At 46.5% G+C, this 25,453-nt stretch overlaps 1 protein-coding gene across 6 annotated transcripts in view; it reads right to left on the bottom strand.

The window, feature by feature from the left end:
- The window catches only part of PRRC2B (proline rich coiled-coil 2B), a 47,096-nt gene extending 21,643 nt beyond the window's left edge, over positions 1-25,453 (bottom strand). For 5 of the 6 annotated variants that reach the window (XR_010723536.1, XR_010723537.1, XM_066201418.1 and 2 more), the window contains exons 1-13: positions 25,269-25,453; positions 11,847-12,014; positions 10,762-10,939; positions 10,444-10,546; positions 9,440-9,512; positions 6,354-6,497; positions 5,477-5,718; positions 5,031-5,152; positions 4,447-4,589; positions 3,758-3,848; positions 3,157-3,349; positions 2,476-2,791; positions 1,669-1,862 (exon numbers count right to left, since the gene is read on the bottom strand). Coding sequence is in view for 4 of the 6 variants with exons in the window: in XM_066201418.1 (XP_066057515.1) it covers positions 1,669-1,862; positions 2,476-2,791; positions 3,157-3,349; positions 3,758-3,848; positions 4,447-4,589; positions 5,031-5,152; positions 5,477-5,718; positions 6,354-6,497; positions 9,440-9,512; positions 10,444-10,546; positions 10,762-10,939; positions 11,847-11,961 (1,914 nt within the window). In the remaining 2 variants the exon portion in view is untranslated. The remainder of the gene's footprint in view (positions 1-1,668; positions 1,863-2,475; positions 2,792-3,156; positions 3,350-3,757; positions 3,849-4,446; positions 4,590-5,030; positions 5,153-5,476; positions 5,719-6,353; positions 6,498-9,439; positions 9,513-10,443; positions 10,547-10,761; positions 10,940-11,846; positions 12,015-25,268) is intronic. The other variant, XM_066201419.1, reaches the window with a different exon arrangement.

The raw sequence follows: 25,453 nt of genomic DNA, 5'->3' as shown, positions 1-25,453 counted from the left end.
TGTCAAACGTGCCACCGTACTTTTTTACTACGCTTACAAGAGTATCAAATACTGTAACTGTTTATTAAAAAAGCCAATCCCCAACTGCAGAGCAGAAGAGACACCTTTAAATCTGAATCTGACACGACATTACAGCAAGGAAGGCTCTGATAAATGCAGATTATATCTACATTATCTAGTCCTCTGGTACCTTGAAGAAAATATTTCCTTCCCAGTACCAACACTTTTCCATTTTATTCTTTTCATGGAGCTACCAAAGCAGCAATACAAGCCAGCCAAAACATGCACTGCCTCATACACACTAACATCACAGAGGATAAGAGAAAATAAAACTTCATGTTCTTCCAGTAGCAATGACCTGTGGTATTATTAGCAGGACAGCAAAGACATCCAATTCTTTTTAGTTTAAGAGCATCTCTTTTCAAGAGTAACATTAAGCAGCATTTGCTGCTGTACATCTGAATCATGAAAATGTCAACTGCCGAGCAACGAGCACAGGGAACATCCATAAAAGAGCAATTACTGAGCAAAAGCCAATTGTGAGCTCTTCGCTAAGATCTGCAGCAGCGTTGATTATATCCCATTTCAAGTGGTTATTTTATGAAGAATGGCAATTAACTTCACATTATCTGAAGCCTGAATACTCTGTCCCCTGGTTTGGCTCTGCTGCCCTACAGAGGCTCACTGCATCTGGCAGCAGAGCTGTGCAGCACGTATGGCACATACAGCACTGAAAGGTCAGGCAAGAGCCAAGATGCACAAAGCAGTACAGCTGATGTCTCAGTGCTCCAGAAGAGTTTTCAATGCAACAAAAATTAAACACTTAAGACCAAACATTTTTATGGCACAAAGAAAACAATGATCTGAAAGAGCCTCACAGAAAAAAACCCGAGTAGGTATTAGATGAGAGCAGTGCAAAGGACCAGCCCTCTGCAAAGGCAGGAGGTGGAATGAGAAATGTGCCACTCCAGAACTCCTTCCCAGTCCAGAAGCAACTTGCCAACCTAAGCATACTTTGCCCCTGGCAAGCAAATGGGTGCCCACACCTACAATGGTAAGGACACAGCAAGTGCTGAGTGAAATGGAAGCAGCTGAACCCCGAGGGTTTTCCCTTCCCTTGCCCTGTGTACTGAGGCACTGCAGCAGTGCTGAAGAACAGCAGCTCATCTTGTGCCAGAGAGTCAGCAGAGATGTTCATCAGGTTGAAAGCCAGCCCAAGAAACAGAAGCTTCCCTAGGCTGGGCCTACACAAGCAGCAAAACAGCCACTCATGGTTTTGGATGTGGGAACATCCCCAGATTCTCCTGCTCATCATGCACATCGGCAAAACAGAGCTCTGCCACAAACCACACACTCCTAAGAGTTCCCACTGTCAAGAGATGCCCAGACAATAATGCAAGACAAGTCAACATTTCTGACAGGCAAGTGACAAACCTGGCTGAGCCCTACCCACAACAGCTCCAGCATCGCAGGGTGCAAGGAAAATTCATGTAGCCCATACAGAGCCTTTTTACCCAATCAGACAGGATATTTCCATGATCAAAAATACTGAAAAAGGCCAAGGTAAAACCCATTTATCTCCTCCCAACACAAAGACTGATGGTGTTAAGAACTGAGCAAACACAGAGGTTTAGTAGGGGTCCAGAAAATGGGTTGTGAGCCATTTACCTGCTGCTGTTGCTGCTGCTGCTGCCTCTGAAATCGTGGGGGAAGAGACTTCTGGTATTTGTTGAATTCTTGTGCAGGTGAGGGAGCTTCTCTGAGCTCCTCCTCACTGCTGCTTTGGGCTGCTGCTGCTGGAGCAGGACTCTCCTCTTCCAGGTAGCCAACAGAGGCATCCTGAGTGTGGAACTCAGGGGTTGCTGCAGAGAAGAAAACAAGCCCTTAAGAGCCTGCTCATGACAGAGCTGGGAGTGCACCATCACCACACAACATCCACAGGTGTGGGCATGTCCTGACTGCGATACAAGGCTGAACCTTACTACATCCATATATGGCACATCCTTTACCTTGACACCCCTACCACCTTGTTTTAAAGATAAATTCTGAGATCCTCCTTTGCTATCAGCCCTCTGCTTAAGCACTGGGGAGAAAGTCCTTTTCCCCTACTAGTCCTTAAACCTGCCAGCACTTACTGGTTTTCTGATCTATGGCCATGAGCTCTTAATATTATCATCCAATCATGAGAAGCCCAGGAGGCCCACTCCAACACAGCCTCTGCTAGCACAGCTCACTGAGCACAGATAAAGGCAACTAAAGAGGTTTGCAATTATTTTAATACCTTTTTTTTAATTTCATCAACCTTTGTCAACAAGGCAAAATAGTCTGCAGAATACAAGCAGCAGCTGATCTCTCAAAGGCAGCTGAAGAACCCTCTGAACACTCCCTCCCAGGAACTCCCCCACTCCAGGTAAGAGATCAGCACAATGGCAAAAAAAGCATTTTTACAGGGTGAGGCAGGCAGTGCTCCTGTACCTTTACGCAAAGCATGGCCGTTCTCTTGTGTAGTGTTTTTCTCTGTGCTGGGAGGTCTCACATCTTCATTCTCTGTGTGTTTCTGTGTCTCCCCGCTCTTCTGAGCCAGTTTGCATTTCTGATCAAGTTGCTTGAGCTTTGCAGCACAGGCTGCCAGGCGCTCCTCCCTGGCTCGCCGCTCCTCCTCCTCCCGTCGCCTCCTGGCTCTCTCGACAGCCTCAGAGATCTCAGAGTGCACAAACTTCTGTCTCACAGGCACCTTTTCTTCTTTATCCTCGAGGGACTGCTGTCTGAGAACACTTCCCAGCGTGGGCTTCTGCCAGAGAAAAAACATTCCTCCATCAGCATGACCCAATCAGCTCCTCTATCTTGAGATCTGCATCCCATGCTGATATTCCCTTCTGACTCCCTCCTCTCTATCCTCAAGCAGAGATCCCCATTACTGGGAAGAATTATTGTTATTTGGTTCAGTAACTCCATTTTCTCACTGACAACCCCACTGTTCTGGACCAGCTTCAATTCTTTTCCCTAGTGGAAGTGCTATGCAGATAAGATTTCTCTCCAGGTGGATATAAACTAAGAACAGAGAAATTCATCAGCATCCTATTTCCAATAAAATGTCAAACTGGCCTCTGAAGGACAGTGATGGGCTTCCAGCTCACCCACACGAGCTCAACCTACCTGGTATTCTGAGGCAGAGCTCCAGCCATTCACCTTCCTCGGAGGCTGCTGTGAATCCTGCGTTTTCCGGACTGGCCGGGACAAGCCAACTGAATCATTCCAATTCTTTCCTTCCTCCAAGGTGTGCTTGGCATCTGCACTGTCTGCAGAGCTCAGGGACAACTGTCGCTGCCTTCTGGGATCCCAGCTGTTCCTGTCACATAAACAGCTTTATTATTGCATTTGCTACTTGTCTTAAAAAGCACATTTAGCCTGATCAAGTGGGCAAAGGCAACTGACTCTAATGAAAAGGAAAGATTACAAAAAACCACCAGAACAAGTGATGTGCTTCTCTTAAGGTCCATAAGGATCAACTGCATTACTGTGCAGCAGGATAAAGGTGAGAAAAGAGGAGGAAAAAAGCCTGGTAAACTGGCAGTCAGCTGATAGACTTACATGTATCCTTGAAGACCACACAAACACTGCCCAGCAAAATCAACAAAGCCACAGCAACAAATCAGAGGGATCAAGACTCCACATTTAGAACAAGTTTTTAAAGATCTTGGTATTATTGCTCACTTTTACTGAAACAACTGTAGGTGCAAATAGAGTGACTTCTTACCACTTCTGTCGTCCATCTTTAAGAGTTTCTTCCTCTTCTTCATCTTCACTAAATTTAAGTTTCTCAGAGTAATCTACTTCATCATGAATGCCTACAAAGGCAGCAAGGGAGAATGGATTTATGAGAGGAAAGAAACAGCTCCCTTCTCCTGATAAGGCTTATAGCCTCTCTTTAGCACTAAATTACACGATACACAGGCTTGACATGAACTACGTGCAAAGCCAAATGTCCAGCACTGGTCCTGGAAATCACAGAATGACTTGGGTTGGGAGGGATCTTTAATGTCATCTACCAACTTCCCTCCATGAGCAGGGACAACTTCAACTACATCAGGCAAAAAATGATGTGAGCAGTGTGGACACACTACTGAACAGCTGGGCTAGTCCCAGAGGAGGAGCAGCAAACAGCCTGGGATTGAGGGGCTGCAAATGAGGAGACAGTCACCAAGCCAGACTGTGTGCATTTAGATACTGAATGCCATGACTGGAAAGGCATTACTCTAAAGGACTAACTCTCCTTCCCAACACCCACATCCTCCTGCTGTGCTTGGTGTTTTCAGATTTTAGGAGTCTTCAGATCCGCTTCCTTGAGCACAAAGTGATGGAAGGATCGGAAGGATCCATTGTGTCATCATTTACACCAAAAGAAATTTCACAGCTGCACAAAGCTCAAGCATGAAGGCACTTTACCTGCCCATCCATCATCTGCATCATTGTCCAGCTCATCCAGCCCTTTCAGGTTCTCTGCATTGATGATGGTGGGCCGGGGCACTCGCTCCAGCTGCTGCCGAACTGGGCGTGTTGGGCGAGACAGGCTGAGCCTGTTCTCTTTTCTACAGGAAAACACAGAGTTGGTCAGAAACAGCAAAAAGAGAATCAAAGAATGCAGAGCTGAGTTTGTAACATTGGATTGGTCCTTTTCTACTACACACTTATATACAATTCATTTGAGTTTCCCTGTCCAGCCCTTTCTTTCCCCTGTCTACCTGGTACCTACTTCCTAGAACTAACAGATGAGAGCTGAAACCCCTCCAGTCCAGGATCACACACCAATTTCCATGTCCACCTGCTCTTCAGACACACAATGCTCACAGCCTTGCAACATTTCAGCTGCTGTTGTAGCTGGAGAAAAGCACTGCTGCTTTGGGTAAAAAACAGGTTTCCCCTTTGGTGCCCGCTGCTTCACACATGCATTGTGTGAACTCTTGCCTAGTTTAAGGCTCATGTCACACCCTGAACCTGCCTCTCAACTGGGAAAGCGATGGCAGCCTTACCCATCCTGGTCATTCATCTGGAATTGTCTGAAAGGTACCCGGGGCTCAAGCCGAAGCTGAGGAACAGGGAAAGACCCTCGGTCCAACGATGCAGGGGTCTCGGATGGCTGCTGTGGACACATCTGGAATGAGGCAAATCAGAACAGCCTGGTTTTTCTCCTGGCCATAGGAAGGTTTACCCATATTAGGTTACAACATGCACGAAGGGGAAACAAATATTTCACATCTGGCTGCCCCACAGGCCACATGCTAATAGTTCCTTCTCCAGAGGGAAAGGGACAACTTCTCTTTGAGCCGAGCAAGGCTGTGCTACATGTCAAGAGAAGGATCCCTGAGCAAGTCCTGGAAACCAACTGAGAGTCCAGCAAACACGTCTCAGCCGACTACAACGAGAATGTCCTCCAGAATGAAGGACATCCCAAAGGTGTGGACACAGGATCACTCACAAAAGCAGGTAGCATGTCATGGTAGGTGGGTGGCTGGTAGACGTTTCCCATGAACTGCGAGGCCCCTTTGCGGACGGGCTGAGCTGGGCGCAGAGACGGCTCCTTGGGGTCGCTGGCGCTGGCCGAGGAGGGGGCCCCGTCTCCAGTGCTGGAGGTCTTGCTGCCCAGCTCAGCAGGGGAGGCGGTCAGAGATGTGGCAGAGGTGACGTTCCTCCCACCGCCCTCCCTCCAACTGGTGACATCTGGAGAAGAGGTAATCATTGTGTTAATATTTGTAAATGCAGGCAGCCACTCGCCATAGAGTCTGGAAACCTCGAGTACTCTGGTCAAGCCCTAATTACTCCGAGGTTGTAGAAAAATATCAAGGACCAAGAAAAATTTCCAACTGTGTTTATTTTCTTAAGAGACGAGCAGCAGCAGCTGTTACTAAGTAATTGCTGCACCAGTGGTGTCCTTATTTGCCAATAAACCTGAACTCCTACCAAAGTGCTCCCCATCTCCACAGTCCTTATCCTGCAGAATTACGGTCAATTAGATGGAAGAACACTCAAAGACGAGCCACATTAGACCACACACTAATTTCACTGGGGCTCCCCCAGCCCGGGAAGGGGCCTGCTTTGCAACATCCCACAGCAATTTTCATTAAACAGTATAGTAGATGGCAGTCCATACTTGGCTGTCTTGACCACAGATCCTCAGCACCACCTGCCAATCTGTGAGCATCTGCTAAGCAGCCTGACACGTGTAAGCTCTTAAGAAGATAAAAGGAAATTAAGGCTGGAGTTCTTGGTACTACTGTGAACTGGCACCCCCTGCCCAAAAGAGTCAATGGGGTTATTACTGAGCTGGGATAAGGCAGACACAATCCATCACTCACTCTGGGGGCGGAGGCTTGGTCCTGGCCCATACGACGGATCTAAGGCGCCCTTTTCTTTGCCAACCTTGTCCTGCTCGCCAGCTGCTTTCAGCGTCGGAAATTCCTCGGGAGAGAAGGATAACAGTCGGCTTGAGGCCCTTGAACCTGTCAGACAAATAAGTGTGGGAATCAGAGAAGATCCTTCCACTGTTTCAACTCCTTTGTGAGATCACGCTGGAAATGAGTTTCCGGGGAATCTAGGCCTCCGGCGTATTTAAACCCAAATTACTATCGTACCAGCACCTCACTTCACATCCCCAACACTCTCAAACACTGTCACCAACACAACAACACATGTCCTCACCCAGCACGCCCACACTCAGGATCTTCATTTAAATTCAACAATGTCAGTGAACTTTCTCAGCTTCCAATTATTTTTGTGAAGTACAGAAGTCAGACAGAGGTAGAGATACGAATTCTGCAAGATCTCTCATAAATGATACCCTGCTATCAAATATTTGACATTTCTATTCAGACTCTTTTTGCTCAGACCTCGCTCTGCCAGAGAAGTCTATTGTTAAAATTTCTTTCGATATATCAGTGAAACGCCACAGGTAAGGATAGATGTTCTATGCTCTCCTCCCTGCTGCAGCATTTTCAAGATGAAGATCACTGGCCAGATGAGGCCAGGTTCATTTCTAGTCACTGGCAAATTGTCTTGCTGAGTCATCAGTCACCCCAGAACAACAGTTCTCTGTCAATTCTAAAGATCTGCCAGTGACTGGAACACGAAACACAGCAATTCTCTTAAATCTGTTGGCAAGATAACACTGAAAAAAAGGAAATTACAAGCATTATTGTACTGTACATTGGATACTGAATGCCATGACTGAAAAGGCAGGACTAACTCTCCTTCCCAACACCCACAGTGCTATCCCTCCTGCTGTGCTTGGTGTTTTCAGATTTTAGGAGTCTTCAGATCCGCTTCCTTGAGCACAAAGTGATGGAAGGATCAGAAGGATCCATTGTGTCATCATTTACACCAACAGAAGTTTCACAACTGCACAAAGCTCAAGCATGAAGGCACTTTACCTGCCCATCCATCATCTGCATCATTGTCCAGCTCATCCAGCCCTTTCAGGTTCTCTGCATTGATGATGGTGGGCCATTACAGATTAAAATAACTTCTTTTTTTGAGAACTGTTTCTTAGTGTTACTAAAGCTCTCTTTGAAAGGGTATTTCAGAATTATATCAGAATACTGAAAATCTGACAAGAGTCATCTATCTTTCTCCTTCCTTACCCTGAAGAATCAAGACAGACTGGCTTAAGTAATTTTACTTTCTGGAACTCGCACACTGCACAAGACCTCCCATGTGAAATTTCAAGGAAAGACTCTGCAACAGCTGCACAAAACACCTTCAGTTTTAGACAGATGAAAATACTTGAGAAGGACATTGCCTAAATACATTGCAAAGTAGCTAAGACTTGCTGAAGAGCTCTGATTTTCACTGAACCAGAATGGCACAAGTAAGTGTCTTTCAGGGGAGACATCTGCCCCCAGGTAAGGCTGTACCACATAAGGATCATTTATGTTCAGGCATTAACAATTTGTACTTTAACCCTAAGCAGCATCACACTGAAAAGAAGTTTGGTGCCCCCTTTATTTTCTCCAAATGTCCTTTATACAAAAACACTGGCATGGTGAAGTCCATAATTAATTTATTAGACCACATTTCTTCAGGATACACCCTCCAAAAGAGATTTTACAGCACTAAGACTTAAAAAGAGCAAAAAGCAAGAGACAGTCCTTGTCTGTAGTATCTGAAATAGCTCAGAAGGAAAAGCAAATTTTCAGTGCACTAGAGAAGAGGTACAAGCATGGGATGGTCTAAGAAATCCTTTCAGACAGATTTCTGATGCTCCTGTGATTCAATTACCTTCTAATTAAGCTGCTCTTAGCCATATAGGCAACTGTTTCCTTGGGTTGAGAACTCTATATTATACTTAAGTGTGACCTAGAATGAGTTTTCAAAAAATCCTTTAAGAACACTGATAGATGATCAGACTTCAAAATGACTGTACAGGAGGTCTACACAGCAGGACTCAAGAAAGTACCAATTAACCAAACAAGACAGTCTTTGCACTGGCCACCAGCCTCAGGGAAGTACAAGTTTCTGCTTTAACACTTAGCCTTTGACAAACACCCTCTCATTTAAGGGCTTCACTTAATTTAGGGTAAACCTGTCCCCTCTGTTTCTGCAATCAGCAGTTGTATTAGTTCTTTCAAATCTCTTTGCAATTTCACTTGACAAGTGAATGGCTCCAGGTCTGCTCACATTAAAACAGTGGAACTAAGCTGTTATTCTCACAGTGGTTTTAACAGCACTGCTCAGTGCGGCTGGAAACCACCTCCTGTGTGGAAATGGATGCATCTGAAGACAACTAAACTCGCAATTCATGTTAACACTGCTTCAGGATTCTCAGTCAAGCAGAAGCCATTAGCAGCAGTTACTGAGGGAGACTTAATAGCAAGGCCTCAGCCAATGTGTAGGTGAGCGCACCCTGCAGCAGCTCCACTGCAATTCCCTTGGATCACGGATACTGTAAAAGAACATTCCAGCCTCACTTCTGACTACCCAGTTAGGTGAAGATCCCCGTGCCATTGCCCATGGAGATGCCTACATTTCCCTTCTCCTTTCATCTTCTCTTCTAAACCAATCCCTCCTCTATTTCACAGTGTTTACTGCACCTTTGTTACACACTGCTCTGGGCTGACTAAAGATGCTCATGATGGGGGCAAATGTCTCCTTTCTCCTTCAGGACCTTTCCCTTCCAGAACTCCCTGCTCCATCTCAAGAGCATGATTTGCTCTGGCTCAATGTGGCCGTGAGACACATTCTGTTCAAGCCATGTCTTGTGCTGGCAGCCCTGAACTGATTCAGCTGCATCATTCCAGTCAACAGACCACAAAGACTGGAAACAAGACTCAGAAGGCCTCACTCCCATTCTGCACCAGGCTCACAGGGGGGGCAGGAAGAAATGGAAGAATCCTATCTCATGCCTGTCTGGGAAAAGCAGGCACATACCAGTTCTGCTTATACTCACCACCTTCTTGTCCTGCTGGCTTTCCATTCAGCTGTGCCCATGACTTTGGTCCACCTGGCACTGAATTTGTACTCTGAAAACAAAACAAAGCAAAAAGAAACTTCAACATGGATCAGTTAAGATTCATGACTGTTTCTCATTTCCTGACTGGCACCTGCTATGGTTCAGGCCTCCGGATCACTCAGATACCACAGATCTTCACAGCTTCAAGCTGGGGCTACAGTCAGCTATTCCCCACTCCAGTGTACTACAGTGCTACAGCAAAAATCCTCTGCCCTGCCCCAATGTCTCCTCTGCTCATTTTCACCAACTACTTCCTCAACTTGTACTCTCATCAAGCTTTCCTTTTGTTCTCCTGCATTTTCCCAAATGGTCTCCTTAATCTCCCAGATTTGTTCCATGCTACACCTCAGCTTGAAGGCTACCCTACTTTTTCATGCATTAACCACACTTCTCCTCTTTAAAACATAACTCCTGTCCTGATTTCCCTGAACCTCAAGGGCTGGGAATCTTTTTTAAATCAGAAGTATGAAATCTGCAATACATAGGGGGGCCAGGTCCTTGCACTCTCTGGGACACCTTCCTCGCCAGTAGCCTTTTCAGGTCCTAACACTGGCTGCTTCTCCCACATGACCAGATCTCTTCCCATCAAGTCTCATCAGGCTGGGAGCAAGAGCTGGATCTGTGGTCACCAAGTACGTTTGAATTACAACCAAAGCAGAATAGTTTAGAAGTGCCAACCAGCCATCCCACATTCCAGCCACTTTTTCCTGGACTGCAACTAGATTTGCGTATTTGAGAAATACGGTTCTGTGTATGTTACTTCTGTAACTGCAGCACGATGTTCGTGGTGCACAGCAGCTTGGACTCAAGGGAGCCACTTCCAAAATAACTGATTATACAGGAGCTTTTTCTTAAGCACAAGGCAACACAGGCAATTAAAGCCCTAAAGCTGCCTGGGGACAGGGGAAGCAGGGTGGCAGTCAGAGACTGCTGGCACCTACCTCCTGACTGATTGACTGTGTCGGCTTCTGTAAATTGGAGACAGATTTCTGCAAACCCTGCTGCGGCAGCGACTCCTGCAGCTGTGCAGCCGTCGCACTGGAACTAAGCAGAGACAGCAGAGGTGAGACCAAAGGGGCAGGAAGGCAGGAAAACAACTCCTGGCAATATGGCAGTTGCTAAAAGAGCAAGCCGATACATTGGCCCTACGTTGGCACAGACAACAGAGAACTGATCGCTGTAAGGTCTGACACCAAGCACAGTAGTGCACAACCACTGCTGTCTGCCTGACAAAACTCAGCAGGATTCACTCTACCCACCTCTTTTGGTCTGGCTGATCCTGCTTGTTTGCCCATCCTGTACCGTCCTTGGGTACTATAATGATGTTGGGGTCGTTTCCTTTGTTCTCAGACTTCAAGCTAGGCAAATTTGCAGGAGGTGGCATGCGCCGGGCAGCAGCAACTTTCCCAAGACTCTGTAAGCCATGTCTAGGAATAACTGTGAGGAAGGAACAGCAGCAGGTCAGAGGGCTGTATCCTGCTAGATAAGTAACCTTAATTAGGAAGCTGTGGCTGGGTACAACCCCAACAGAAGTGCTGCAGCTATGTCAACACACAGGTTGTTTCCCACAGGACCACAGATGCAGCCGTCTTTTGTAGCAGCTGGCAAACAGCTCCTGCAGCAGGAGGGAGAAAAATCATTCTTCCTAACAAAGTGCTCACAGAGTCTTTTAGGAGGATTTGCACAGGTAGCTCTTTCATTTCACCAAGGAGAAGCAGTACCACCTTTTTACAGCTTGGGGAAATGGTCACCCAAGTCTACCTCTTAGACAAAAACAGCTGACCTAACCCTGGAATCCCAAGGTCTCAATTTTCCAGCTCTATTCATCAGACCACATTTATTAAGGAAGTATTTAATTTTTTGTTTTCTATTCTCACACCAAATTCAGAGCCAGACGATGCAAGGTCATTTTTTGAACCCACTCTCTACTTTTGCTCATGTTTCCACTGCAAAACCCACTCAGGTTCTTCCCTAGTGGCCTTCAGTCTTTGACTCTCACTTCACACAAGGTCTGACCAGTTTAAGGCACTTCAGTCAGCTCAGGTGCCCTGCCCTGGCACAGTTTCTACTCAAGTTTGCTACCTGCCCACTCTGCAGCAAGGACACAGACTAAGCAAAAGAGCCAAGAGCCCCCAGCTGCCCTGTATAATTCCTCTATGTCTCCATAATAACAGCAGCAGAAAGAGCCATGGACATTTTCCTCTAGGTCTTAATGAAACACGGGCTTTGACACCTGCACCAGCACTGCAACCCAGCTGCATCCCACAGGGTCAACAACCTGAATGAGCTCTGCAACAACACTGCTGGAACACACCAAGTGGAGCTTTCTGGAGGCGTTTCTTACCTGTAGTTCTGATAGCTTCTATTGACTTTCCTTTATACTTATCAAACAGGCTGAGAGTCGAGTACTTGCTTTTCCCATCCTTTCCCTTGGTTATTTGCCCCAAACGATCGGACATTGCGATGAAATGTCATCTAGTAAGGAAATTTCTCTGCGCCGCTCCTGATCTGCCTTTTAATGGAAGAGAACCAGAAAAACCCCATCAAATGGATTTGTCAGACACAGACAAGCGAAACACAGAACACACACACACAATAGCAAGAACTGAACATACTCAGGGAGCACACACACCAAGTTACAAGTTTTAACTCCCTCCTCTTTAGTCACAAGAAGCTTTTAGGCTTTAAGGTTCACAAAGGGAAAGAACTGCAGAAACACACTTCTCACGGCATCTTTTTTTCCTGCCACTCCACTGCTGAAAGAAGTGAGATTCTTTATGTATGAGAACACAAGAGAGGGGGGGTTCAACAAAGTCCTTGCTTTAAAAGAGTAAGGCTGACAGCGAACAGCTAAACACAAGGATTCCAAAACATAAGTGGCAGAAAAGCACTCTATCTTTGTATCTTATACCACACTGCAATTTATCATTGCATTTCCCCTGAAGCACTAGGTTTGCAATGTTTAGATTATGGTTCCACCCTGGTCAGAGTTATACCAGCAATTAATTCTTTGACAGCATCACTGGAAGTCAACAGAACTATTTCTCCAAATCCCCTTTTCCCATCAGCTGGCCATGAAACAGAGTTAAGGATTCTGAAAAACTTGCTCAACTGTACCAGATTCAGATTCTTGAGCCTGAGAGTTCAGCTGTCCTACTATGAATTCTCCAAACACATTATCAAGAAATGACATTCCTCTGTCGCTGGCATCTTGAACATAATTTAGCTTGAAATACACTTTCCGTAACGGATGTGGTTTGTTAATTTTTTCAATCTGATCTTTGCTGGCACAACATGCTGTGAGTAACACCCATCATGCAGGCAGTCTCCTCACTTTGACTTTTTGGCTCTTGGAGCCTGGGATAAAGTTGAAACATACAATGCTCACACTGTACATCAACTTTTATGTCAGAAAAGACACTTTGCTTACTTTCAATGGACCTATCTTTCATTTTTTTCAAGCATCATTCTGTTCTAAATTTTCTCAAATCTAGAAGCTCCATCTAACCTTTTCGCACATAATTTAGATTTCCAGATTTCTTGTAGTAAAGCCTCTACTTCAAGCCCAAAACTGCTGGCAGTTTCATTTTACCATCTGCTAGGTCCCGTTCTAGGGTTCCAACTCCATGTTGGGAGTAACAAAACACTACATACATGTGTGTGTGTGTATATATATACACACACACATATACGCATATCTTGGATCTTCCCACACCTCACACTTTCTGAAACTCACCCAGCTGAAAGCCTCTTTCCAACAGAGACAGTAATCACTCTTTCTGAAAGAAACTGTATCTGACCAAAGGCTACAACTCCCATCAGCAATGCCTTATCAAACACGATTTGCAGGTAAGAGGATTAGTCCATCACACATTATGTCCAAATTAAAGCACAGACTGTGACCATGCTGGATAGAGCCAGACTGGGAATGCAGTGCCAACAGCAACTGGCCCAGTAAAGCCCATCTAAAGGCTGCTGCTGGGAGCCGGTGTCTGACCAATAAGCCTGGCACTACACAGCATTTGTTCTTGCACTGCAGGATTTCAACCACGTCTGTCAGCAGCAAGAAGACATGGACTCTGTACTAGGTGGGCAGGAAGAGAGTAAGAAAAGGGTTTTCTGTCACTCAACAACAGCATCCATGGGATGCTCAGGAAAACCACTGGGCTTCCCAAAAAGCCCCTCACAGCATTTCTGCTGGACCACCACACAGGGCTGCAGCATGAAGACTTTACGGAAGGAACAGGGCTGGCTGGCAGTCTTGAGGCACCTCTTCCTGCAGAGTAGCACACAAATCTTTGGCTCCAGTCTGGTTCATCTTTGCTCAGAGGGCCACCATGTGCCAAAGAAAACAACAGCTCCTCCCTCACTTACCCATTTGCACTGTATTTTATTAGTAGGACAGACATAAAAGAGGGAGAAAACACACTGATTACCATAAACTTGGCAGGAAAAGCACAAGCTGGACTGAGAACAATGAGCTTTTTGAAGGAGCAGAGTTGTGGGGAGCCCCAGAGCAGAACAAAGAGCAAAGGGTGCTGTGCTGGCAAGAGCACAGCCACCTGCTTTTACAGGTATATTGCCCCTTGCAGAGGGAGCCTGGCTCAGGGCCTATCCACACCATGTCAGCCCTGTACCAACCTCACAATAAAAGCAGTAAAATCTACTTTGAAGTTTAGAAAGCTCAAACCAGACAAAATTAGAAGGTGTTTAAAAATAACCCAACAATAACAAACCACCTACCCAGATCAGGTTCAGGAGTTATCTGGTTAACAGAAAAGCCCCGAGTTCCTGAAAGTCAGTGTGCAAACAGCACACAGGGCAATGCTGCCAAAGAGAAACCCTGACAACAGTTATGTAACTGGGTCTCAGCTGCCTCTTGATTACATCTTCTATCATTAAAAGGGTCCAGGAAGAATAAACAACCACTTCAGAGCAGAGGAACTGGGGACATGTTGGGATAAAGCCCCTTGTCAAACTTTCTGGGACAGACAAAACTGCTGTCTGGATAAATGAAATTTACTCTCAACTCCTTCAATGCTCTGAAGACGTGAAACACAGCTTTGTTTGTGTGTAATGCGTGTGCTCCAAAGGGGAAAATGAGACCATGAGGAGGTGAAGCAATTTCTATAGTCACTGTGCAAAGAGGCTGCAGCAGCACTGAGCTGGGTCAGAGCTGTTGGACTGGTAGGACCTTGCTGCCTGTACCTCCTGCCAGCCGCAGATCCCAACTACTCCAAGGGTGTAGCCAGGGAGATCACTCAGCACCCAGCTCACCCACAGCACTTCAAAGAGGCCACAGAGCCTCCCAAGGCTGGCACAACACTGCGCTATCTCCCCATCACACAGCTAAGCAGGGACTCCAGGTAGGGATCACAAAGTCTTCTAGTCTTGAAGAGCAAAGCCATTTCTGATAAAAATCGTAGTTCATTTAGAACTGAACTGCCAGCCTGTATGCTCATTATTAGCAGAGCTGGAACTAGAAGGCACATGCTGATGCTGACAAGTGAAAACTGACAGCCTCGGCAGAGCCTCTGACCTGTGCTCAGGGCTCCTATGCCCGACAGCTGACCCTGAAGAATGCAATATCCCCTGTTACAGAGAAATCATAAAAAATCAATCACCAGCACTTCTGCAAGGCTTCTCTGTGGGTTTACAGAGGTCTGTGGGAGAAGGTTTGCTATTAGTTTCCCCATGGAGAGTAGCTCTTCTCATTCTCAGGACTTGCAATGTCTCCTACTTTATTATATCCAGGGACAGCACCAGACAGCAAAACACTGAGTGTCTGAGCAATCACAAAATACTGCAGTATGACCAGTTCCACTGGAGATCCCAGAATACAAATAACTGCACCAAAAGCACTTGGGCAAAGAGCTCCACTGCCCAGGCACGCTCATGTCCACATAGTACTACCCTGGATCCATTTTTTGGGTATTGACCCTGTCTAGCTGCCTTTAAAGGGGGGTAAATTCTAATCCAGAAAGCTACAGTGATATTTTAATGTCTTTAAAACGTTAGACTTATAAGCACGCAAGTCTTGGAACTACAGCAGGAATCTACTGAGCCTGTCCTGCAAAAAAAACCATGTGAAAACCTTGAGTTACTAGCACTGGTAACAACAGGAAACCCCTGAGCTGAAAACACAGCTGAATGGAGGGACTCTTGACAAACAGGATTGTCCACAAAACTCTCTGCAAATCTATGTATGCAGGAGGCTGAGCTGCTGGTGTTTTATTCACAAGACTTCAATGGAGCTTGAGTATCTGGAAGTCAGCCAGCCTTAGCTGAGCAGGGCAAACAGATTTATGAAAGGTAACACACATACTAGAAGGAATCATTTCAGCTACTCACACACCACTGAGCTGTACACTGAGCACAGTCCTGATTACCGCAGATCTTCACTCCTTGCTCGCTTCACAGCAGCAGTCACCAACACAAAACAAAAGGATGGAGATCAACGTGGAAAAGGTTTTTCTCCACAGGCAGGAAAATTTCTGACATGTAATTTTATACAAATTGCTCAGAAACTCACAGGTTGAGTGAGTGAGTTTCAGAAGACAAAACTGTCTGGAGTTTCGTTAAACTGAAATACAATGTGGTTCCTAACGTTACTGGCAACGTGAAACCTCTTAAAAAACACAGTATAGTTTTACAGGAGATTAACAATGCTCTTCTTTAAATACACACACAGGTCAATTCTACTTGCACTTCCACAGCTGAACATTTATCTGTCAACAAAGGGATACCACTACTTCTGGAACATGTCCCACCAAGAACCACCTATTTGTGAAACACTCACCACCTGCCTCAGCGATGAAAGACACCACTGGTGAGACACTGTCATCACCTGCCTGGGACTTGCTGTCAGATGCACTTAGATCCTGCAGAAGCCCTGTTTGGGCCATGCAGGGATCATGAGCCTAGCAAGGAAGAGACCAAATAAGCACTCAGTTCCCAGCAGAGATTGCTTAGTAAGACAGGGAGCAACAGAGAATATCAGCATCCAAGTACAAAGTCAATGGGATCAATGCAGACGAGCTGTGCAGCAGGCAGAGGCTGTAGCAAGAGTCTAAGACACAAAAAAAAAAAAAAAAAAAAAAAAAAAAAAAAAAAAAAACCAAAAAAAAACCTCTCACTGTCATTCTACTGCATTGCTTCCCGCGGGAGATGCCAAGATTTGCTGGTCCACCTGGAAAAGGCCCTGCCAAGATCTGGATGTAACACCAAATGTAGTGCCAGAAAACTGCACCAAATCCTGCCAGACAGGGAGAAGCAAGTCAGGAGTCTGCAGTGCAGAGAAGAGATAACACACCTCATCACGGAACTCCTGATTCACAAGAGGGACCCTCCTTGCTTACCTCAACAGGCATATTTGGTGCTACCAGTTCTTTTAACCCTGCACAATTCCAGCTCCTCTCCATCTCCCATGAATCTTGGCTCAGGGAATGGGAGACCAGGATCACATCTGCCATGATTTGTTGCAGAGGTATGCTGTTAGCCAAGCAGTACTGCAGGAAGTTGTCTGCCAGGGGATTTGCCTGCTGTCCAGCCCCATCCTCAGACTTTAAGACAAGCCTCCTGAGATTTGAAACATGGAGCAGGACTGTGAAGAGGAGAGGCAGTCTTCTGGACAGTGCATCGATCATTAACTCCACATTGTGGAGCTCTACAGACGGTGGTAAAACACGACAACAGGGAAGGGGGACAGAAAGGGCATGTCCTGTCTGATGTTCTGTCCTCATTTTCTCAGTTCTGCATTCACCAAGCTCACCTGCTGCCCCCTCCTCTGAAAGTACCTGTACCAACAGGCTGGGAATCACAACTACTGTCAGTGAATCACTGCACATTCTAGAGAAAATAGGTCTTTGAAATGCCAGGTTTGGCCTTAAAATACAGAGGCTTCACCTCCCTGCTAAACAGCTTTTCCAGTGCTGGGAAGGCAGGCAAGGCAAAGGCAGCCAGAGAGGCTGGAATTGTAACTTACAGTAAAACAGATAAAGCAGACTGGAGTCTGGAGAATAGCGCAATTGTATTTACACAAAAACATTAATGAGTTCTGTGGTCCTTTCTGTGCAGGCTGGACAGACAATACCACACCCTGGAAAGGAGCCCTGACCTCCAGTAATTGAGGATGCAGACAAAGAAATAGTTCATCCTGAGTATGCAAGACTATGGCACAGAGCAAAAAAAAAAAAAAAAAAAAAAAACAAACCAGTCAGAAGGCTGGTCCACAGCCCACAGAAAGTACTTACGAGACCCTGTGCTCATGAAACTGCCCCTCTTCTTCAAAGCAACAGAAAATCCAAGGTGTGCAGTTAATTCTTTCCTTGAAAGGAGTGTCTGTTTACAAAAGCCCACCAGAGAAACAGCCAGTTTCACCCATCTGCCCCACCATGCCACAGAGAAGGAACTGACCCACTGGTGCCAGCTTGTCAGGAAGGTATAACCTTATCTCCAACCCAAGAGGAAGTGCTGCAGGGCTTTCAGAACCTGCAGGGAAGCAGGAAGGTGTCTCATGTGGAACTACCTGGAGGCGCCAGCTACCAACATTACACTCCTTACCAGGCCCAGAAGGTGTTAAAGGAGACAAGGCACAGTACAAACTGAAGTAAAAGAGCTTATTTCTTTGCTGTTACACAAATCAGAGATAAAACCCAGAGAGGACAAAACAGCTCAGTTCAACAAGGATCACCTGTGGCCTCAACAGATCCAGATCCCAACCTCTCTTTTAGGAGAGGAAAGGGAAGCAACTAAATGATCTCCACGACCTGCCTGCCCAACAAGATCCATATTCAAGTGCAATCCTTAAGAGTTGTACTCTCACTCTGGCTCCCCTACAACCAAAGGTCAGAGTTGAAACACACAACCCCCAGCCTCCAACACAGATTCTGCCTTCCACTCTGCCCTGCTGAGGATCCTCTGAGATCCCAGTGTCCAGGGGGAACACACAGATACAACATCCCATCCCCCCAACACCAAAACAAGGAGGCTGATCACGACCAAGCAATTTAAACCCAAATACAAAAGAAATACCTGGCATAATGCTCTGTTGGCAAAACTTGTTCAGAAAGCTCCTGGCAACACTCATCTGAACTGTAAGGTAAATTGGGCATTTAGGCATCTGAGCAACAATGAACAGACTGTGAGTAGTTGGTGGGGATCTCCTGTTCCCCAGGACTGACACTATCAGTCCAAGCCAGAGGAAGTGTTTGCTCAACTAAGACTGTAGACACCAAAAAGTCCCAGAACTCAGGTGCCTGCTTCAGCCACCCAAACCTGTGTGCCAAGACCCTCAGAGAAAATGCAGCTCTTCATCAAAAAGAAGTAATTTGCAAAGAAGAATCAAACGAGGAGGAAACGCACTGCAGCAGCACCTGCCACGTCCAGAACACTGCCTTCCAGTGGAAAAGACTGCCCAGTGGCACAGAAAGGGCACCCAATCCTGCCCACTGCTCCTGAGAAGCCCACAAGGGCAGAACACACCCACACAAGCACAAACTGTTCTCAGGCACTGCACCACACCTTAGGTCTGACAGGTGAAAGCAAAGACTCTTCCACCACTAAAAATAAACAGCACTGCATGTAAAGGTTGTGAAAGCCCCTTAGTCCTGATACTTCTGCCTACAAAGACTTTCAGAAGTCATCACAGCCATGATACCCATAAAACCAGGTGAGACACAGCAAAAGCAGCATAGGTGAAACACCTGGGCTGCCAGTGCCAGAACCCAAACATAAGGCTCCAAACCACCACCTGTAGCTTATCTTGGAAAGCACTACCCATCCAAGGCCACCACTGGCCACTGGAGAATGCTTTTGTGTCAAACATTTCACAAATCCTTCACCAGCTCCCAAGCTCAGCAACTTACTCCATCTCTCAGCAGTGAACATAAATTTTATTGCAAACAAGCAGGGAGAAAAGCAGAGATGTCACAACTCCAAGAGATGAAATCAGAGCAAAGCTGGCAGTCCTTTGGGTTAACAGTCCTTTTTTCAGGAACAGAAACAGCTCTTTCCACACAAATGCCATCAGCTGTTGAGTAAGCTGCTCTGTTTTCTCTGCAGTCTCAGGAAGGATCACACTGGAATGGAGATGGATGTTTACCCTGCACCTGATGAGCCTCACAACAAAATCTGGACTTTGGTAACACCTCTCCACTCTCTCCAGTTGTCTCCTGACTTCAGGGTCTCAGCTCCATTCAGATTACGCACAGGTTTTCTTTATGAAGAAATAAAACCCAAAGCTATTGACCAGCAGGCAGCAAATGTCAATCCCTCGCGGCACAAGCAAGGGAGATGTTCCTTTACACCCCTGCTGAGCAGATTCCTCCGGCCTTGTTCCTCCCCAAGGCACTCCTGAGAGCTCCCCTGGCAGGTACATGCTGCAGGGTACAAAGCTGCCCTGGCAGGAGCTGAATAGCTCTTTCTCTATCAGATTCCTCCCAATTCCCACAGCCATCAAGACTGATGCAGTTGGTTGAAGCCATTACTGAGATGACAAGCAGTCCAGACAAGCCTGCAGATCATAAATACCGCAGAGGCCGAAGCCTCCAAGGAAGTCTTCCTCCAGGTTCCCCAATGTGAACAGCACCAGGGCAGTGCAGCATGGCACAGCAATTCTCCTTACAGGAAGCCTACTCATGGGAGCCATTTGCAGGACAAACGAGCGCCAAGGATGTTACCAGAAATGTGATGGGAAAAGGACACAGTTACAAACTGGTAAGAAAGCACCTCACATGAGTTGTGATTCTCTGAAAAAAGAAGCTTTAGACATCTTGAGAAAGCTTTAGGTTTTCTGGAGAGCTAAGCAACTCGGACTATGCCCAGGACATCTGGACAACGCTGAGCCAGACAGGAAGTGAAAACATTTCACAGATGCTTTAATTTACATAGATATTTGCAGTGCATAACTGACAAGGTGTGTAAGCGTCATCACTTCTATTTTCCAGATAGGAAAACGACACCGCAGAACTCTGCAGCTATGCTAAGTGGCAGAGCAAGAAATAGAGCCTTCATCTCCCACCTTCTGGGGCTGAAAATCACCCTGTGAATCACACAGCCCGCCTGACGCTGTGGGGCCAGCAGCAGCATGAAGCCCTGCTCCAGAGGAGCTCTGGGAGGAGCATGCTGGGATGGGGAATGCTGCAAACACCTCCTAAATGAACCACCCCATACGCTGCTTTCACTGCAACAGGATCACAGGCATCATTAGAGGCAACACTCAGCTCAGATGCAGAACACTAACACCACAATAACACTCAAGATCACATGAATCTGGTTCTGAATGACGGTTCTTGAAGCTTGGTTATTTCAATAAAAGATAAAACCATAGTTATTACTGAAGCCAAAGGAGGAGCACCTCTTGAACATGTCCCTACTCCCCTGCCTGCTTCACAGCCCACTCCCGACTCTGAACAAGATCACTAGAGGCTTTTGTGCAGCCTCCCAGCCCACATACAGGTAGGAAGAGCTGAAGAACTCACCCCGCAGCAGAACTCTTCCAAAAAAATCACTATGTTCCCACACAGTAAGTGCCTGGGGGAGGCAAAGTCCCAGTGCAAGCTCTTCAAATCTGTCTCTATTCACTCCTTGGAGCACCATCACTACAAGTCCCAGCTAAACGTCTCAATGGCTACTTGGGAAGGATTCCTCCACCAAACCTCTTCAATAAGGGTGCTAACCGCGCAAATACTCGGTAGTTTACTCCTACTAAGTGCTACACACATGAAACCCAAGGCCATTGAGGATGCTCTCAACAGCTAACTGAAGCCTGGGAGACATGTGAGACACCACAGTCCAACTGAGTGGGCCTCTTGGCCAGATCCTAGAGGGCTGTTAGCAAGTCCTTGTTTTCTTCCCAGTTCTTTTTCCTGTACTTCTTTACACTTTAGCCCTAATGGGCTCAGTTGGCCATTTCAAACCTGGTCATTATCTCTTCCCTTTCACCCAAGGTATGACTTTTCATCAGTCCCCCACAAATAAATACCTGCAGCCCCCTAGAGAGGGAATCCTAGGAGCTCACGTCCCACTTCCACCCCTTCTCACCTGTTCACCCCTTCCAGCCTACTAACACTCTGTTCAAAATTTAAATGCTGGAATCACAACACAGACATTGTATTTTGGCTGCAAGTTAAATAACTGCCTGCAGAACTGCATATACACCTTTTAACACCTGTCCCCACACACCCACCCCACAGCACGGCAGGACAAGCAGCTTCACAACCAATGTCACAGAACACTACAGGGCCACTAAAGCCGCCTCCAGTTCACTTCAGTTACAGTCCAAATGCTTCCAGATTAAAAAAAAAAAAAACACAGATGAGGATTTAACAGCTATACAGATCAGTATCTGAACAGCTTTGCTCTGAAATAAACAGTCCATAAGCTCCAACTGCTCTGTTACTTTCACACAAGAAGAACATGTGCATGCACGGAACATCCTGAATTCTAGTACAAGTTACTAACAGAACATGAGCTCAAGCCATGTTCCAGTAAGGCTGTATATAATGCAACGTCCTGCTTCAGTCCCATTTTATCCTTGTGGGGGAAGGAAAAATTCTTTAACCAACCCAGATGTGTGCAAAACCCACCTCTAAATGGTGTTTTCCCTTTGGTAACGAAGTCACTTAATTTCAGAACTTAGAAAAGGCTGTTCTGTGATGGAGAGAGCTGCAGCTCCCCAGCCTTTACCTGTTCTCTGTGTTCTCACCTCACTGTCTGATACCTGACAGAACCACCCTCGTATTTCTTCTGCTCCAAATGAGAAATTACTGATAAGGAGCTGTGAAACTCTCGACCTATTAAAAGAATGAGTCAGTGACACACGAAAAACAAAACCCACTTAGCAAGGCAGGATCAGCTTAAGAGCAAGGTCTGATACTGAGACAACAGCTCAGTGCCAAGTTGCAGAATAAATGAGGAATGTAGTAAAAAGAAACAGGGAACCAGAGAGGTCCAGCCCTGGGAATAAACCCTCTCCTAGAGTTACCATCCTGTACCACTAAGTTTCTCCTGCTCATACTGTTTCTATTCCTCCAACATAAAAATACACAATTTTAAGCGGAAATGCCCCTAGACCAAAATCTCTTTGTAGACTACCACCATAAATGAAAAAAAAAAAAAAAAAAAAAAAACCAAAACCAAAACAACCCACACAAAATATTTACTATTATTTTCAGCAGCACTTAAACCTAGCCCGACTTGCCATTAAATACCTTCAATTACAAAGGCCTTGAGCAAGAAGCACTGTTGAACAGGCAGGTATTTGTGCAGTGGATCATCCCACAGGGCGCAGTGCACAGCTCAGGGTCCCTGTTTTCACTCAGGTCACACTAACACAGCCTCTAATGCCACCACCACCCTCAGGAGGTTGCTCAAATAAATTAAGCCTTTGAAGTCAGGCTTTACACAAAGGTTTTATTAACACGTCACTATAAAGTGAAATAACTTTAATACTAAATATTCAGGAATATTACTCACTTATTGAAACAAAAATACTTTTAAATCCTGCATGTCCCTTCCAGCATCTTCATGGACTATTTACTCACTTTTCCAGTTTCAGCCAGCTGGCTGAGCTGCCCTTTTAAGCTCTCATGGACACACAGAGAAAAAAAGAAAAAGAAGCTCAGAGTACATCCAAAAAATGCACTGTAAGACCAAAGAAAAATTCTCCGAATTTAGAAAAAATAAGGCACCAAGGCACCATATAATGACAAATTTGGAAACCCATACCAAACACGTGGCTTAATTTCTTTTTTTTTAAGAAAGTTATCTGTGAAATCACGCAAAAATTTGTTTTCTTAACAGTGAAGACTGCTGAAAGCATCCTCAAATGTGTGATAGTTTACTCAAACATGCAAAAAGCACACCAGATAAATGAACAAAGAAAAAGGAAACAATTTGTACTCAAAAGCACTCAACAAATTAAGCACAAAATCAAAACACAGCTAACAGCAGATGTACTCACACTGGTTTGCAAAAACAACAAAGCAGCAACTCCAAACAGTATCTGCCATTTTTTGAGTGCGATTTTTATCTGAACTTTTAAATTTTAACAGGAAAAACATTATGGCAGAGCTGTTGTTCATTGAAACCCCAATAATATTCTGCTAACTAGGAAAAACTTCTTAAGCCAGAGACCCAAAAGAAACCATGATGAGCCCACAAAGATCTCCTGGACCACAGACGAGCTCCTGAAAAAACCTAGGCTCGTCTAAAATGCTTAACTGGGAGTGGAAAAGGCATGTAACTATTTCATATTTTCAGTCAGAAATCAGCCTCAAAACATCACTTTCCATCCTCTCTTTAAATTCCACTTTCAGAATATGGCCTTAGCCTCCCTACCACTTCCAGGTGACTTTACTCCCCAGTCTCTGGCTCAGAGCAGTAGTTTTTTGCAACACTGGGGTTTCACTACTCCAGCGACCACTGAACATAGAAAAGACAAGTACAAAAGTAATATCGTGGCCAGTTTTCATCTGAGAAACCTACTCATCAGGAGTTGATTCTCCAAACCTGGGCTCTCCAAGACAAGGACCAGCTATTTATCCATCATGGAAGAGCCCATTCCAGTGGAGGTCTCAAGTGAATCTGTAAAACAAGGCTTAACAAAACCGAAACTTTCACTGGATTCAGTGCTAGAAGGAATGGGATGCCTTCCACCCTAGGAGATGAGGCAGACACCGCAAAGTGCTTACACTTTGTACCTGTTCCTAGAAAGAAACAAAACTACTAAATTCCTAAACGTTTATGTTTATTGTACCTTATCACACCAAACACCACTGACATCAATATATGAACAGCTATCTGAGGAGTAGATACTCACTGTGTACCTCACCTTTTGCACACCCAGAAGACAGAAACGAAACAACTTTCCCAACAAACCCCACAATTCCCAGCTCGTTCAAGCCCCTTACGGCACCTTACACTCTGGAGATCGGCGGGGGGTTTTGTAAAGGAAAAACCCTCCAAATTCACAAACACCAACCACTAAAACCACCCCCCGGAGAAGACGCTCAGCACGTGTCCCAGGACCCGCATTAGGGTTTCCCCAGCTTGCAGCACAGCTGCTCCCACACAGAAATGAGAAACTCCTTCTTGAATATTAAAAAAAAAAAAAAAAAAAAAAAAAAAAAGCCCCAAAAACATCTTTCCAAACCTACCAAACGAGCTCTCCCAGCGCACAAACTCCATCCTCGCTCCCCCCCCCGCCCCAGCCGCATTTCGGCCTTCGCGGCCCTTTTGTAGCTCCCGCACAATAACAAACCGGCCGAGCCTTCTGGATGCCACCCCCCCCGCCCCTTGTTTTGCTAAGACACACACACACGGCGCGACAAAAATATCTTTGTGTCACACTCCAGACGACGAAAAAAAAAAAAACAACAACCTGCCTTTGCGGCGGGGAGCCCCCAGCCCGGCTGTACCCGCCGGGCAGCGCAGCGGGGCGGGGGCGGCTCGGCCCCGGGGGCCGGAGCCCGGACAAGGGGCCCCGAGCCCGGGCGGCCCCGCCAGCGCCACCGGGGATGGGCCCGGCCAGGCCCCACGGCGGCCCCGTCCCCGCAGGGAGAAAGGGGGGCGGTTCGCACAATAAACGCCGGAGACAACAGCACAGCGAAACAGGGGCGAGTATCCCCCCCCAACCCGCCCGGGGGACCCGCCCGAGCCGGGAGGCCGCGGGGTGCCGCAGCCGCTGGCTCCGGCTCCATTTTAGCGCTGCCTCGTCCCACCTTCGCTCTCCCTCCCCTTCCTCCTCCCCCCCGGCCCCACTCACCGCCCCGAATATCCGCGGCCGCCGCCGCCGCCGGCCCCCGATACCCACCTGTGGTGGTGGCGGGGAGCCGGGGGTGCCTGCGGAGCCGGGTGCGGAGGGGCGATGGGCGCGGGGCGCGGCGGATGGCGGCGGATTGCGCGGGGCGGCGGCGGCGGCTGCGGCCGATCCGGGCACTCGCTGCCTCC

Source organism: Chamaea fasciata, unplaced genomic scaffold (genome assembly GCF_029207755.1).
Source record: "Chamaea fasciata isolate MVZ Bird 193981 ecotype frontalis unplaced genomic scaffold, bChaFas1.0.hap1 SCAF_20, whole genome shotgun sequence".
Taxonomy (NCBI): Eukaryota; Metazoa; Chordata; class Aves; order Passeriformes; family Sylviidae; genus Chamaea; species Chamaea fasciata.
The sequence above is the reverse complement of the archived record's forward strand: the minus strand, read 5'-3'. Positions and strand labels throughout refer to the sequence as shown.